Raw genomic sequence first — 17990 nt, forward strand, 5'->3', positions numbered from 1 at the left:
TTCTTCATTCTGCAGCAGTGAGATAAATGAAAAGATAAATGAATGGCGGTGCTGTCACCTGTAACAACTGTCACCTGAATATGTATTCGAGGCTTGTATTATTGTTTTCAGATTTTGATTTGCCAGCTGGAGTTCGGATCATCAGTGTTATGATCAGCGAGTCAGAATATTCCAAATTGGTTCAGCGCCAAAGACCTATAATCAGACACACTTGTATGTCCAGATTTAGGCCCACCCCAAAGTCACATGACCCTCCCTCTTACATGACCCTCTCCTTTGCCAATGAGGCATCTGCTGTCCAATCAGACTCTAGAACAAAACAAACTGTACAGATGAGAAATGCAAATGACTTCCTCCTCCAAATTGATCAAGGAATGTGTTTGAGATCAGTTAACAGCTTGGACTGTCAGAATGCTGTCTCTGTGAATACAGAAAAGTCAAAACAAGGACAGCTGGGATTGGCTGAGCCTCATTCTGGTCTCCATGGAAACACAGATCAGGACTCATTCTCAAAAGGTGACACTATTGGTCAAAATGTTGGTGGTGATGCTTTATCAGTATGGGCTCATTCTTGCGATACAGAAGAGGAAAATTCTGACAATGAAGGCAATATGCAGACAAGTGAGACAGTTAGTCATTTGATTTATGCAGATGTTCACGCCGATTCTAGCACATGTATGTCAAACCAAAACTCTGTGAGAAGTGATGACTTGAATGTGGCACACAGTGAAGCAGTAGATAGCCATCTTGTTTCTGTTCAGTCTGAGAATAATGCCAAAGGTGAATCAAGCTCAGAGGAAATTGACAGAAAAATAAAAATGTCCCAAAATATTCCTGCCACGGATGCCTTTGACAAAAGAAAAGAATCATCTGCAGAAATTTCTTTCTCAAGTACAAATGACGAAAAACCAGAAATATCCAAAGAAATGTCGGGTTTGGGTGAACATGACAAAAAATTAGAAACGTCTGTGTCTCAAGAAATTGGCTGGGGAGAAAGTCATAAAAAATTACAAACATCTCAAGAAATTTCTGTCACAGATACAAATGACAAAAAAACGGAAATGTCTCCAGAAATTTCATATACTGCTGGAAATGATAAAAAACTGGAAATATCCCAAGAAATTTTTGATGGCGTTGAAAGCTGTCCCCAACACAAAGTAGAGGATGAAAGTATTGTGCACAGTGATACAGCAAAACAAGATGACAAAGTAGTGCAACATGAGGAATCTCATTGTGAAGGTTTAACTGTTTCTAATGGCTCCATTTGTGAAAACAAGAGTAGTAGTGTGGCAGAATGTTGTGATTCTCTTATTGGAAAGGAAGTGATGAAGCACATTTCTTCAGATAAAACTGCATACTCTCCTAATGTGGCCATGTCACATGGTACAAACTCAATGGACAAGACCGAAGCTGTTGAGGATAGTCCAAAAGTGCAAGAGGAGCGTACAGAAGAAAATGTCTTATCATTTCACACAAATAATTCTGGGGATTCTGCAATTTGTATTTCTGGCGATCAGTTCCAGGATGAAATGACTGAAGATGTTCATGTAAAGGAGATAACTGTTGAAAACATTGCATGGGAGGAAAAATCTGATGGAGGCGCTACTGGTTTCCATGGCGAAGGTTGCCATGGAGACGGAAGCCTTCCCAATGCCAGTTCATCTGACACATCCATTGCAATTAGACGAAGGAAGAGACACCTTTGTGTTTTCAAATAGTTCATCACAAAAAGTCACTTCTGACAGTTCAGAAAGATTTTCAAGCCAAATGCTGGCCAGTGAATTGAAGGAAAACCGGGTTTTGTCATTTGATCTTGCAGTAGGTCAAGATTCACAGGAACTTCCTGAAAATGTTAAAAAAACAAAAGTGGATCAAGATTCGTTAGCTGGGATGTCACAAGCTACCAAAAACGGACTTTCTGGTGCAAGAGCTGACAGAAGTGGTGCCAAGAATTTGACCTTGTACATCCAGGGTTATTCGGACTCCATGATGATTTTGCTGCTGGAGGAAGAAGCTAGGAGGGACAAGGAAACCATTCGGGCTTTGGTAATTAACTAACTTCAAACATAGAGCGATTCTTTGTTGATTTGTTTATTATTTATTTAAATCATGTGTGATGGTAATACTTCTTACTTATTTTCACTTTTTAAGTATGACCCCGGCCCTGTCAGTCATTATATTTTAATTCTGGCTATATATATGTATATATAAATGTCAAAGGCATCCTTGGCAGGCTATATATATGTATATATATATATATGAAAGAATTATGGATACAAGTTTTGACGAAGTGAGTATTTAATGGAAAGGAAAACAAAACTTTTATCAAAATTCCTCCCAAAAATTTAAGGGTAATTGTTTTTTGAAAACTAGCCACGGCACACCCAAGAAACATATTTTTAAGGGTGGCCTTACATGACTGAAATAAGATTGCCCAGACAGTATCCCCAACTGTCGCCAGGTACTGTACCTACCACACCTCCTGAAATCAGATTGCCCAGACACAATCCCGACCTGTCGCCAGGTACAGTACCTAACAAACCTCTTGAAATCAGATTGCCCAGACAATACCAACCTGTCGCCAGGTACTGTACCTAACAAACCTCCTGAAATCAGATTGCCCAGACACAATCCCATCCTGTCCTCAGGTACTGTACCAAACAAACCTCCTGAAATCAGATTGCCCAGACACAATCCCAACCTGTCGCCAGGTACTATACCTAACACACCCCCTGAAATCAGATTGCCAAGACACAATCCCAACCTGTCGCCAGGTACTATACCTAACAAACCTCCTGAAATCAGATTGCCCAAACACAATACCAACCTGTCGCCATGTACTGTACCTAACAAACCTCCTTAAATCAGATTGACCAGACACAATACCAACCTGTCGCCAGGTACTGTACCTAACACACCTCCTGAAATCAGATTGCCCAGATAGAATCTCAGCCTGTCGCCAGGTACTGTACCTAACAAACCTCCTGAAATCAGATTGCCAAGACACAATCCCAACCTGTCGCCAGGTACTATACCTAACAAACCTCCTAAAATCAGATTGCCCAGACACAATACCAACCTGTCGCCATGTACTGTACCTAACAAACCTCCTTAAATCAGATTGACCAGACACAATACCAACCTGTCGCCAGGTACTGTACCTAACAAACCTCCTGAAATCAGATTGCTCAGACACAATCCCGACCTGTCGCCAGGTACTGTACCTAACAAACCTCCTGAAATCAGATTGCCCAGACAGAATCCCAACCCGTCACCAGGTACTGTACCTAACAGACCTCCTGAAATCAGATTGCCCAGACACAATACCAACCTATCGCCAGGTACTAACAGACCTCCTGAAATCAGATTGCCCAGACACAATCCCGACCTGTCACCAGGTACTGTACCTAACAAACCTCCTGAAATCAGATTGCCCAGACACAATCCCGACCTGTCACCAGGTACTGTACCTAACAGACCGCCTGAAATCAGATTGCCCAGACACAATACCAACCTGTCGCCAGGTACTGTACCTAACAGACCTCCTGAAATCAGATTGCCCAGATACAATCCCAACCTGTCGCCAGGTACTGTACCTAACAAACCTCCTGAAATCAGATGGCTCAGAGAGAATCCCAGTCTGTCGCCAGGTACTGTACCTAACAGACCTCCTGAAATCAGATTGCCCAGACACAATACCAACCTGTCGCCAGGTACTGTACCAAACAAACCTCCTGAAATGAGATTGCCCAGACAGAATCCCAACCTGTCACCAGGTACTGTACCTAACAGACCTCCTGAAATCAGATTGCCCAGACACAATCCCGACCTGTCACCAGGTACTGTACCTAACAGACCTCCTGAAATCAGATTGCTCAGACACAATCCCAACCCGTCGCCAGGTACTGTACCTAACAGACCTCCTGAAATCAGATTGCCCAGACACAATCCCGACCTGTCACCAGGTACTGTACTTAACAAACCTCCTGAAATGAGATTGCCCAGACCCAATCCTGCCCATTTGCCAGGTATAGTACCTAACAGACCTCCTGAAATCAGATTGCCCAGACACAATCCCAGCCTGTCGCCAGGTACTGTACCTAACAGACCTCCTGAAATCAGATTGCCCAGACACAATCCCGACCTGTCGCCAGGTACGGTACCTAACAAACCTCCTGAAATCTGATTGCTCAGACACAGTCCCGACCTGTCGCCAGGTAATGTACCTAACAGACCTCCTGAAATCAGATTGTCCAGACACAATCTCAGCCTATGGCCAGGTACTGTACCTAACAAACCTCCTGAAATCAGATTGCCCAGACACAATCCCAACCTGTCACCAGGTACTGTACCTAACAGACCTCCTGAAATCAGGTTGCCCAGACACAATACCAACCTATCGCCAGGTACTGTAGCTAACAGACCTCCTGAAATCAGATTGCCCAGACACAATCCCAACCTGTCCTCAGGTACTGTACCTAACAGACCTCCTGAAATCAGATTGCCCAGACACAATACCAACCTATCGCCAGGTACTGTACCTAACAGACCTTCTGAAATCAGATTGCCCAGACAGAATCCCAACCTGTCCTCAGGTACTGTACCTAACAAACCTCCTGAAATCAGATTCCCCAGACAGAATCCCAACCCGTCACCAGGTACTGTACCTAACAAACATCCTGAAATCAGATTGCCCAGATACAATCCCAACCTGTCGCCAGGTACTGTACCTAACAGACCTCCAGAAATCAGTTTTCTCAGACACAATCCCGACCTGTTGCCAGGTACTGTACCTAACACACCTCCTGAAATGAGATTGCCCAGACAGAATCCCAACCCGTCACCAGGTACTGTACCTAACAGACCTCCTGAAATCAGATTGCCCAGACACAATCCCGACCTGTCGCCAGGTACTGTACCTAACAAACCTCCTGAAATCAGATTGCCCAGATACAATCCCAACCTGTCGCCAGGTACTGTACCTAACAAACCTCCTGAAATCAGACTGCCCAGACACAATCCCAACCTGTCGCCAGGTACTGTACCTAACAGACCTCCTGAAATCATATTGCTCAGACACAATCCCGACCTGCCCTCAGGTACTGTACCTAACAAACCTCCTGAAATCAGATTGCCCATACACAATCCCAACCTGTCGCCAGGTACTGTACCTAACAGACCTCCTGAAATCAGATTGCCCAGATAGAATCCCAACCTGTCCTCAGGTACTGTACCTAACAAACCTCCTGAAATCAGATTGCCCAGACAGAATCCCATCCCGTCACCAGGTTCTGTACCTAACAAACCTCCTGAAATGAGATTGCCCAGATACAATCCCAACCTGTCGCCAGGTATAGTACCTAACAGACCTCCAGAAATCAGATTGCTCAGACACAATCCCGACCTGTTGCCAGGTACTATACCTAACACACCTCCTGAAATGAGATTGCCCAGACAGAATCTCAACCCGTCACCAGGTACTGTACCTAACAGACCTCCTGAAATCAGATTGCCCAGACACAATCCCGACCTGTCGCCAGGTACTGTACCTAACAGACCTCCTGAAATCAGATTGCCCAGACACAATCCCGACCTGTCACCAGGTACTGCACCTAACAAACCTCCTGAAATCAGATTGCCCAGACACAATCCCAGATCTGTCGCCAGGTACTGTACCTAACAGACCTCCTGAAATCAGATTGCCCAGACACAATACCAACCTGTCGCCAGGTACTGTACCTAACAAACCCCCTGAAATCAGATTGCCCAGACACAATCCCAACCCGTCACCAGGTACTGTACCAAACAAACCTCCTGAAATGAGATTGCCCAGATACAATCCCAACCTGTCACCAGGTACTGTACCTAACAGACCTCCTGAAATCAGATTGCCCAGACACAATCCCGACCTGTCACCAGGTACTGTACCTAACAGACCTCCTGAAATGAGATTGCTCAGACACAATCCCAACCCGTCGCCAGGTACTGTACCTAACAGACCTCCTGAAATCAGATTGCCCAGACACAATACCAACCTATCGCCAGGTACTGTAGCTAACAGACCTCCTGAAATCAGATTGCCCAGACACAATCCCAACCTGTCCTCAGGTACTGTACCTAACAGACCTCCTGAAATCAGATTGCCCAGACACAATACCAACCTATCGCCAGGTACTGTACCTAACAGACCTTCTGAAATCAGATTGCCCAGACAGAATCCCAACCTGTCCTCAGGTACTGTACCTAACAAACCTCCTGAAATCAGATTGCCCAGACACAATCCCAACCCGTCACCAGGTACTGTACCTAACAAACATCCTGAAATCAGATTGCCCAGATACAATCCCAACCTGTCGCCAGGTACTGTACCTAACAGACCTCCAGAAATCAGATTGCTCAGACACAATCCCGACCTGTTGCCAGGTACTGTACCTAACACACCTCCTGAAATGAGATTGCCCAGACAGAATCCCAACCCGTCACCAGGTACTGTACCTAACAGACCTCCTGAAATCAGATTGCCCAGACACAATCCCGACCTGTCACCAGGTACTGTACCTAACAAACCTCCTGAAATCAGATTGCCCAGATACAATCCCAACCTGTCGCCAGGTACAGTACCTAACAAACATCCTGAAATCAGACTGCCCAGACACAATCCCAACCTGTCGCCAGGTACTGTACCTAACAGACCTCCTGAAATCATATTGCTCAGACACAATCCCGACCTGCCCTCAGGTACTGTACCTAACAAACCTCCTGAAATCAGATTGCCCATACACAATCCCAACCTGTCGCCAGGTACTGTACCTAACAGACCTCCTGAAATCAGATTGCCCAGATAGAATCCCAACCTGTCCTCAGGTACTGTACCTAACAAACCTCCTGAAATCAGATTGCCCAGACAGAATCCCATCCCGTCACCAGGTTCTGTACCTAACAAACCTCCTGAAATGAGATTGCCCAGATACAATCCCAACCTGTCGCCAGGTATAGTACCTAACAGACCTCCAGAAATCAGATTGCTCAGACACAATCCCGACCTGTTGCCAGGTACTATACCTAACACACCTCCTGAAATGAGATTGCCCAGACAGAATCTCAACCCGTCACCAGGTACTGTACCTAACAGACCTCCTGAAATCAGATTGCCCAGACACAATCCCGACCTGTCGCCAGGTACTGTACCTAACAGACCTCCTGAAATCAGATTGCCCAGACACAATCCCGACCTGTCACCAGGTACTGCACCTAACAAACCTCCTGAAATCAGATTGCCCAGACACAATCCCAGATCTGTCGCCAGGTACTGTACCTAACAAACCTCCTTAAATCAGATTGCCCAGACAGAATCCCAACCTGTCGCCAGGTACTGTACCTAACAAACCTCCTGAAATCAGACTACCCAGACACAATCCCAACCTGTCGCCAGGTACTGTACCTAAAAAACCTCCTGAAATCAGATTGCCCAGACACAATCCTGATCTGATTTCAGGAGGTTTGTTAAATACAGTACCTGGTGACAGATCCCAGCCTGTCACCAGGTACTGTACGTAACAGACCTCCTGAAATCAGATTGCCCAGACACAATCCCAGCCTGTCACCAGGTACTGTACCTAACAGACCTAGTGAAATTAGATTGCCCAGACAGAATCCCAACCTGTCGCCAGGTACTGTACCTAACAGACCTAAAATCAGATTGCCCAGACACAATCCCAGCCTGTCGCCAGGTACTGTACTTAACAAACCTCCTGAAATCATATTGCTCAGACACAATCCCGACCTGTCCTCAGGTACTGTACCTAACAAACCTCCTGAAATCAGATTGCCCATACACAATCCCAACCTGTCGCCAGGCACTGTGCCTAACAGACCTCCTGAAATCAGATTGCCCAAACAGAATCCCAACCTGTCACCAGGTACTGTACCTAACAAACCTCCTGAAATCAGATTGCCCAGACAGAATCCCATCCCGTCACCAGGTACTGTACCTAACAAACCTCCTGAAATGAGATTGCCCAGATACAATCCCAACCTGTCGCCAGGTATAGTACCTAACAGGCCTCCAGAAATCAGATTGCTCAGACACAATCCCGACCTGTCGCCAGGTATAGTACCTAACAGACCTCCTGAAATCAGATTGCCCAGACACATTCTCAGCCTGTCGCCAGGTACTGTACCTAACAGACCTTCTGAAATCAGATTGCCCAGACACAATCCCAACCTGTCACCAGGTACTGTACCTAACACACCTCCTGAAACCAGATTGCCCAGATACAATCCCAACCTGTCCTCAGGTACTGTACCTAAGAAACCTCCTGAAATCAGACTGCCCAGATACAATACCAACCTGTCACCAGGTACTGTACCTAACAGACCTCCTGAAATTAGATTGCCCAGACACAATCCCAACCCGTCACCAGATACTGTACCTAACAGACCGCCTGAAATCAGATTGCCCAGACACAATCCCAACCTGTCGCCAGGTACTGTACCTAACAAACCTCCTGAAATCAGATTGCTCAGACACAATCCCAACCTGTCGCCAGGTACTGTACCTAACAAACCTCCTGAAATCAGATTGCCCAGACACAATCCCGACCTGTCGCCAGGTACTGTACCTAACAGACCTCCTGAAATCAGATTGCTCAGACACAATCCCAACCTGTCGCCAGGTACTGTACCTAACAAACCTCCTGAAATCAGATTGCCCAGACAGAATCCCAACCCGTCACCAGGTACTGTAGCTAACAAACCTCCTGAAATCAGACTGCCCAGATACAATACCAACCTGTCACCAGGTACTGTACCTAACAGACCTCCTGAAATTAGATTGCCCAGACAGAATCCCAACCCATCACCAGATACTGTACCTAACAAACCTCCTGAAATCAGATTGCCCAGACAGAATCCCAACTTGTCCTCAGGTACTGTACCTAACAGACCTCCTGAAATCAGATTGCTCAGACACAATCCCGACCTGTCGCCAGGTACTGTACCTAACAAACCTCCTGATAACCAGATTGCCCAGACACAATCCCAACCCGTCACCAGGTACTGTACCTAACAAACCTCCTGAAATGAGACTGCCCAGATACAATACCAACCTGTCACCAGGTACTGTACCTAACAGACCTCCTGAAATCAGATTGCCCAGACACAATCCTGACCTGTCACCAGGTACTGTACTTAGCAAACCTCCTTAAATCAGATTGCCCAGACACAATCCCAACCTGTCGCCAGGTACTGTACCTAACAGACCTCCTGAAATCAGATTGCCCAGACACAATCCCAACCTGTCGCCAGGTACTGTAGCTAACAAACCTCCTGAAATCAGATTGCCCAGACAGAATCCCAAACTGTCGCCAGGTACTGTACCTAACAAACCTCCTGAAATCAGATGGCTCAGAGAGAATCCCAGTCTGTCGCCAGGTACTGTACGTAACAAAGCCCGGATTTCAAGCCTCAACTAAACCAGCTGCCCTAATTCTTCAACCTTTTCAACTGCTTCTGCAACCAGTATATTGAGACATTCTGAGAGAACTTCAGGGTGAAGAGAAATAATTTCCACAGTTTCATGAAGCTTGCATCTTGAATGACACGAAGAGATGATTTTTAGGATCATTTTCAGAATAATTGTGTGCATAAATTCCGCTGAAAAAAGTGCTTTAGTGGCTGAAAAGGTTAAAGATTTACAGTACATGCAGCTTGCAATTGACAGTCTCATTGGTGAATGGATGTACATGTATGTACAGCATAGAGGTCATTGGTGTTGTACGTTGTTGTCGTACATTGTTGTAGTACACTCAGATCCATCACACTCACAGGTTAGTTTGAGTAAATATGCTTCCCCAGCATAAAACATGCAACAGCCTGTATGGAAGTTCAAAACCAGATGTTGGATATTTCTTTTTGTGTTAAAACATTAGTCTCACGTCAGTAGCCTCTGGCAAATGATGTTGCTAGATCAAACCCAAATGTCGTAGATTTGGTGTGTTGCAAGTAATAATGTTTGCAAGTGCTATGAGAAGGGTTTTGGTTTAGTCCTGGCACACCAGTTTGAAACTGTTTCCCCAACGTATGAGCCCAGCTGTTATCATATGAGAAAAAACATGATTAAATATGGCATAAAACAACAATCAATTAGGTTACTGTATGTCTCCTTAATTTTAACTTTTTTGGAGTGACACGTTTTGCTTGATTCCTTGGAGGGCCACTTTTAGTAAGAGCTTGATTAATAAAGCTTGATTATATCTTTTCAGGAAACAACTTTAGTGCCATCAAAAGTATTATTTATTGTCTGAAAGTGCAATTTTTACATTCCAGACTTCAGATGACATACAGTAATTACCATTATTAATTAGTCATAAAATATACCTCTCTTTAGCTAATTAAGTTTCATGTGTGTCAATTTTCTATTTTAGCTGTGTCTGTGTTTGGCTGAATTCTGTTGTTGAATATGGGTTTTTTTTAACATATTTTTCAGTGGAAATTTGCCCTACCACAGCTGGGAGATCTGGATTTCAGAGTGAAAGAGCTAGTGGAGATGGAATCCCGACAGGTATGAAGATTTGGGTCACAGACCTCTAGGTAGAAATGAAAAGGGACAGATGCAAAGGTACATTTTTCAAAGAAGGGCAGGCTGACAATTTCCACTGCCTATCTATTAAAATTTTGCTGGACAAAAAAAAATGGGGCAAGGAGCATATTTTAGGAGCAGGATGTAGGACCCTTATAAAAAAGCCTAACTATGGCTTTGAATTCGTGTTGGTTTGGGTATATTTGGGAGGTCGGGTGTTTGGGGTGGGGATGGTGGTAGGGAGTTTAGGTATTTTATTTAGCAAACTGTGGGGGCCTCTGTGGCTTATTGGGTAGCATGCTAGTGCAGGACAGTGATTCCAAAGCCTCTTACTAATGTGGTCACTATGAGTTCAAGTCCAGCTCCCGCTGGCTTCCTCTCAGAAGGTCTGCGAGCAACCTACAGATGGTTTCGGGTTTCTTGGGCTCTGCCTGTTCTCCTTGCACCGTATTGGTGACTGCTGTTGTAAGAGCGTGATGTAAAACAGAAGTCAAATAAATAAATAAAACACAGCAAACTGTAAATAAAATTCTTTTTGAATAACTGTTGCAATAGCTGTCCACATTTCATGATAAATTACATCTTATTTAGGAAAAAAAATGTCAGTGTCACCAATAAAACTAAATTATTTTGAATATCATAATGTAAAAGATCTGCAATGCCTGTATATCTGATGGGTTGTCTATCAGTAACAGAGAGAGCCCTTGCTGCCTGAACATTAGACTGCATTAGTTCAGAACACTAACTCTTGATGATCACAGGGGACGTGTGTTCAAATCCAGCTCCCACTGGGGTTTTTCTGCGGCACGGTATCAGGAATATGTTCTGTATTTGTCAAATCAAGTACCTGGAACAGGGCAGTTAATGCTTTGGCCACTCGGGTTTCTCTACCCACAAACCTGGCTGTCATATACTGTATTTGACGTAAAATTTAGACCTTGACTAAGTTAATGGTACTCATTTAGCTTGATTCTGAGAGTTGCATTGATCTTTGTAAGGTGTTGTGATATATGTTTGGAAAGTAAAAATGTATTCATTTATTTGATTGGTGTTTTACGCCGTACTCAAGAATATTTCACTTATACGATGAGGGCCAGCATTATGATGTGAGAAAACCAGGCAGACCTTGCAAGGACACCCACAACTATCTGCAGGTTGCTGGCAGACCTTCCCACATATGGTGAAAATGCATCAAAAGTATTATACATGTATTATGACATAATTTGTCTGAAAGTGCAGTTTAGAAGGTCTGCCAGCAACCTGCGGATGATCTGTGTTTCCCCCGGGCTCGGCCCGTTTTCCTCCCACCATAATGCTGGCTGCCGTCGTATAAGTGAAATATTCTTGAGTATGGCGTAAAATACCAATCACCTAAATAAGTAAACAAAAAGGAACAGCATCAGATAAATTACAGAGTATAAATCAGCAGCCAGATAAATAAAAAAACTCACAAAGAACCTCATTCTAACAGTTTGTGTGGTATTCAAACTCCAGTGTGAACGGTTTTGTATTAAATAGTTTTCTATGCAGACTTGAATGTTGTGCATTGATATATGTATTTTGTTTTCTTCAGCCGGCCCTGGAAGACTACCATTTTCTCATGTTCAATGACTTTCAAAGACAAGTTTCAGGTATGTGCGTTGATGATTTCCAGCACAAATTATGCGTTGATGGTTTCCTGCATGAATTATGCGTTGATGGTTTCCTGCATGAATTATGCACAGATGGTTTCCTGCATGAATTATGCACTGATGGTTTCCTGCTTGATATATCATTTCATGAGAAGTTAAGTTTTGTCACCTTAAAAGAGACAACTTTGCATGTAGAAATGTTGGTGGCTTCATATGTGTGTTTCTCTGTAAAGCACCTGAGGTGTCTTGTCTTAATACACATTTACCCAAAAAAAAGTTGTGAAACTCACAGGTTTTGTAGGACAGATTTTCAGCTTGTGCACGGATTAATTTTAGTTTTTATGGATTTTCACAAGTTACTGGAATGGGTTTATTGCTATTCTTTATGCTTTTTTATGGGATTTGATCTGTAAACCATTAGGAACTTCAACTAAAAGGCCTTTCATGGAAGAAACCATTTAGTATGATTATAGTGGTGTAACAGAGAAAATTATAAAATGTCTCAAAATTTATTGACATCATTCTCTTCCTTTGATTTCAGGAAATGTGACAAAACCTGTGACTCATGGAGAGTTTGAGTTTTGTGATCTGGCAATAGATCTGCACGAGGAATTCAACAAATCTGCTTCTTTATCAGAATTTTCTGCCAGGTATGCCCGTGTTGTAAATGCAATGTGGTGTCAATATAAAGCTGTATTGGTATCAGTACTAAGCTGTTTTGGTGTAAATACCAAGCTGTTTTGGTATAAAATAATGAGCTGTTTTGGTGTAAATACTAAGCTGTTTTGGTGTCAGTACTAAGCTGTTTTGGTGTAAATACCAAGCTGTTTTGGTATAAAATAATAAGCTGTTTTGGTGTAAATACTAAGCTGTTTTGGTGTCAGTACGAAGCTGTTTTGGTGTGAATACTACTAACCTGTTTTGGTGTGAATACTACTAACCTGTTTTGGTGTGAATACTACTAACCTGTTTTGGTGTCATTACTAAGCTGTTTTGGTGTAAATACTAAGCTGTTTTGGTATCAATACTAATTTGTCACAGAGCACCTGTTAAATTTTGATTGAGAAATTTAGGATATGCCACACAGTTATTAACAAGATGCTTGTTTTTGCCTCATCTGGACCCAAAAGATGGTGGCTCGAGTTCTATCTTGGACGCTGAAATTTGTTAAAATTCTCGTCTTCGCCTGTGAGCATCGGTGACCTGGTGGTTAGGGCACCATCCATTCTTTGCGACGTTTATAATACCTTGTCTTTATGGATTACAATACTCTTTGATTCTGCTCTTTATAGAATCCTTTATTTATGGTATCAAGTGGTTAATTAGTTTCTCAACAGCTCTTGATTTTTACATTTCTAGTCGTAAAGTAACTCAGTTTTTATGATATTTGTCTTTTATATGATACTATGTAATAACAGCTGAATATTAAAGTGGCATGGGTGCCAATGGGATTCTGTGAATCCTATTTTAACAAATATCTCTTTGCTCCTCCCACAGGACTCATCGAGCCAGTATTTACGCCCACCGGAGTGTCAATCACGAAGTCTACTTCCAGTCCACCAACAAGTTCCGTCAACCCGCCGGCCTCCCAAACCCGAAAGACGTGTTGTTTTCCCTCGATCAAGTGGCTCAGAAGAAATTGTACAGGAACCACAATATTACACTGGTCTAACACAACCGAGGTGCTGTTTTTGTGTATATGTTATGTATCCCATAACCGATTTTCTAGGAAACATCACACTTTGAAAAAGTTTAAGGTATTTGAGGTCACAAATTATTTTTCTATCATAAGAGCTATTTTTATCTGCGCTGAGCGATTTTTAGCCATATTATAGTAAAATGAGATATCATATGGGCTGTTTTTATCTGCTGCGAGCTACTTTTAGCCGTATGAAAGTATTTTGGCTATGGTATACATGTAAGTGTCTGTGCGCTTGAGTGTCAGGTATTTTTATAGCCATGTGAAAGTATTTGGCTACAGTATATACACAAGTGAGTATGTGTGCCTGTTTTCTTATTAAACTTAATGAGAAGATTTTTGCCCACATTTTCATACAGTGTATGAACACTAAGCATTTCCTGCCTTAGTGTTCATACACAACATTATATCACCAATATAGAATATCAATCATTGACAAGACAGGAGATGTTTCGATCTCTAGGTGTCAAACGAGTTAACAAGCAAGCAAAGTATATAAAAGCTAAACTTGTGTTAAAACGAACAAGGACTAATAAAAATTACAGGAGATGTACGCGACTGTTTTTTAATGCCACACATAAATTTTTCACTGAAGTATATAGAATAGCTGGCAATGACGAGAGGAGATGTGACTTCTTTCATTGAATTTTTTTAACGCAAAGTTTTTCCCTGAAATATTTACAGTAGCTGTCATTTTTGTGAGTGGAGGAAAGTTGTGTGCCCTGGGTAAACCACCAACCTTTGGCAAGTTACAAAATTTCCCATGTGTGACACATGCGACCTGCTTGCCATATCAGTGGAAGGCATGTGGCTTTCAATGGAGGTTAGAGTGTGGGCAAAGGGCCCAGTGAGTCTCACTAAGGCCGCTCAAACAATGAGAGCAGGCGATCTAGAAATCTTCCAACTCCACAGCAATTTAGTGGGATGAAGGTAACTAAACAACACTGATAACTGCCTGATACAGTGTGTTTGGGGAGCAAGTTCAAGTCCAGAAAATGCTCACTTCCTCTCCGGTCGCATATGGGAAGGGCAGCCAGTAATCTGCAGATGGTCATAGTTTTCTCAAGGGCTCTACTTGGGATCCTCTCGCCATAATGCTGGACACTGTCGTATAAGTGAAATATTCTTGAGTATGACCTAACACTCCAATCAAATCAGATAAAACCTAATTATCTGATCATTTACATCTTTTTGTGCACCCTGCAGTAATATGTTATACGTACAATTATATTTGCATGAATGTTTTGTGGAAAGATCAGATTTAAAGAAAGAACATGCAAAAATTTGATATGGTGTTACACTTTTTTTTTGACTTGGTTAAATGGTAAAATGTTTGGGTTATATGATGGCTGGACCATGTTGATAAGGTATGGTACTAAATTAATATAATATCTAAAATCTTAAAATAAAAATAAGTTTTTTAATGATTTTTCTACTTTATGATTACTTCATATTTATGATTTTTCCCTTTTAAATTTACATATTCACTGTATAAGGACTTTCAGTTCTTATTCCTATTCACAGGACATTTGTCTTATGTTAAATGACATGGTTTTCATATTTGGTGTATTTGAAGGCATAATGTCTGAAGTGGATGTTTATTCTACAGATGACAAATAAGCACTACTGTATTTACTGTAATTTAGAAATGGCATACAAGGGAGTACCAAATAACATGCAGTTTTAGAGTTACTTTTTATTTTATAGTGATGACAAAATACATGTTTGTTACATTTAAGAAACTCACAGGATCATCTTTATAAAGAGGTGAAAACTATGGTGATGATGTGTGATAATTTAATAATTTTACTTGTGACCCAAGTCCATATGAAGAAAATTTAATTTCGCTTGAAGCTCCAGCAAACATATATGCTGTTATTTGTGCATTTATTTATCTGATTATTAACAAAGTACCATTTTGGTACTGAAGAATGGGTGCAGGGAAGTGGATATCTGGACCACATTGATGTACAAACCCGGTTGTCCATTGAGCAAGGAGTTAACTAGGTTGAATCCTGAGCTATTGCTAGTTTGGTTGCATTTTTAAAGGCAAAGAAAACACAAAAAAAAACAACTATATGTCAAGCGAAAGACCACTTAAAACTGTCCAAGAAAATAGTTCGATTTATTTTTTTAGAAGTAAAATGGTTTAAAAGGATGACATCTACAGTAGTCTGTAGTGAACCAGAGGGTACCAGTGATTTCACACCCATATTTTGCTTGGACGAATGTATTCATAAATCTATATGTAAATGCAGTTTCAGTTTCAGAAGTCTGTGTGTTAAGTGGCAAAAAGCTGATGTGACGTCACTGGTTCCAGCATTGTCAGAAGTGCCACCTTAGAATCCAGACTTACAAATGCACTTAACTAGGCTGATAAATTTCCCGAAAAAATAACTGTTTTTATAGACTATGTTTACAATGGTTTTTCATCTGGCATATACTTCATGTTAGTGTTTTCTTTCGTTAAGTCATGAGGATTATCAGGTACTTGACAAAGGTCAGCAGTTTACTCAGCTACATGTAGATTCATTTTCCCTCACATACATGTATGTTACTCCCACACATGCATGTATTTTACTCCCAAATATACCGGTATTTTACTCATGACTGTGAATTTACCATGGCTACATGTATATGTCCCAAACCCAGACATATGTATTGTAATGGATTCAGTTTTTGAGCATTTTGATGAGAGAATCAGAGGTAGTGCTGTTCCATTTTGTGTTCAAGCCGGAAAAATCTCACTGAAGTCAACTGTGGGCGCCAGTTAATGAACTTGGTTGTTTAGTAGATAAGAGGTAACACATTTTCAAAACACAAATATGCGAAGTGAAAGTCAACTTTGCTTTCCAAAAGCAGGACGCAAGAATTTGAATGGACAAACAGCAGATGGATTAGAATTGTTGATTATTTTTATTGATTATTATTATTTTTTTTACATCAGATCTAGTCTTAATGTGACAAGTGAAGGAAGTGTCAATGGAGCGATTGGGCGTACACGCTGGAAAACATTTTTCTGTGCAATTGAAAATTGTCTTCAGAATCTGTGAAGTGGAAAAGTTAAATTTTTACCCGTGGTGAATGTTGTTCTCTTCTATCCAGAAGGAGTTTAGTGTTCACGTTGTTCATCTGTCTCTTTAAATCTAATTCTACCAATAGGTGCTTACAGTATGATTGAATAGGTTAAATTCTTGCATGATTATTTCACAATTTTATTTCAAAATAAATATTTTTCGTGTGACAGTTATGCCTCAGAGCAATAAAACTGTACAAAAAATGTGTTGAGCTTTGTGCTTTTAATATAGAATTTTGCTGCCGCAGAAATAAATCTGTGTTTGTTGACTGAGCTTTGGTGTCACTGGCATAATAAAAACATTCAAGACCTTACATCCTGTGTCATTACCGTTTTCTTGTAATTGGCAGAGTAGTTAACATGCTGGCGCACCACATTGCTCAGGAACCTCTCGGCAATGTGGTTGTTGTAAGTTCAAGTCCTGCTTTAGCTGGCATCCTATCTGGTTGTACTTTAGACATGCTGGGTCATAACCGTTTTTCCTCTGAATGGCAGAGTGGTTAACGTGTCAGTGTATAACATTGCTCAGGAGCCTCTTGCTGTGAGTTCAATTCCAGCTTAAGTTGGCTTCCTCTCTGGTCGTATGTGGGAAGGTCTACATGTACTCACAACCTGTGGATGGTTGTGGGTTCCCACTGGGCTCTGTTCAGATTCATCCCACCATAATGCTTGTCACCGATGTGTAAGTGAAATATACTTAATCCATCTCTGGTGTTATAGGTCTGGGGCTGATTCCACGAAGCCATTTCTAACTTAGGTCAAAATTTGAAATACAATCTGAAACCTTGTCTTGGGACTTTAGAAATTAAAATTTTGTCCCCCACATTATTGTTGTCTTAAGACATGTCCAAATTTTAACTTCCAGTAACACAAATCATACAGAGTTTTTTAATTTTGACTTAAGTCAGGATTTTTTGCCCGTTTTCAGCTAGGTACCTCCCCGTTCTCAGCTAGGTACCTGCCCATTCTCAGCTAGGTACCAAATTGTTAAGGGAAGGCAATGTA

The 17990-nt window shown here is 41.9% G+C and overlaps 1 protein-coding gene across 1 annotated transcript in view; it reads left to right on the forward strand.

Annotated features, from left to right (window-relative positions):
- The window catches only part of LOC135476687 (uncharacterized), a 31723-nt gene extending 14392 nt beyond the window's left edge, over window positions 1–17331 (forward strand). Inside the window, 6 exon segments of the mRNA XM_064756796.1 lie at window positions 112–1674; window positions 1676–2046; window positions 10487–10561; window positions 12153–12210; window positions 12752–12860; window positions 13708–17331. Coding sequence (XP_064612866.1) covers window positions 112–1674; window positions 1676–2046; window positions 10487–10561; window positions 12153–12210; window positions 12752–12860; window positions 13708–13882 — 2351 coding nt within the window. The 3' untranslated portion in view covers window positions 13883–17331.
- The last annotated feature ends 659 nt before the right edge of the window (window positions 17332–17990 follow it).

This window comes from Liolophura sinensis, chromosome 10 (assembly GCF_032854445.1).
Source record: "Liolophura sinensis isolate JHLJ2023 chromosome 10, CUHK_Ljap_v2, whole genome shotgun sequence".
In the NCBI taxonomy this organism is placed as follows: Eukaryota; Metazoa; Mollusca; class Polyplacophora; order Chitonida; family Chitonidae; genus Liolophura; species Liolophura sinensis.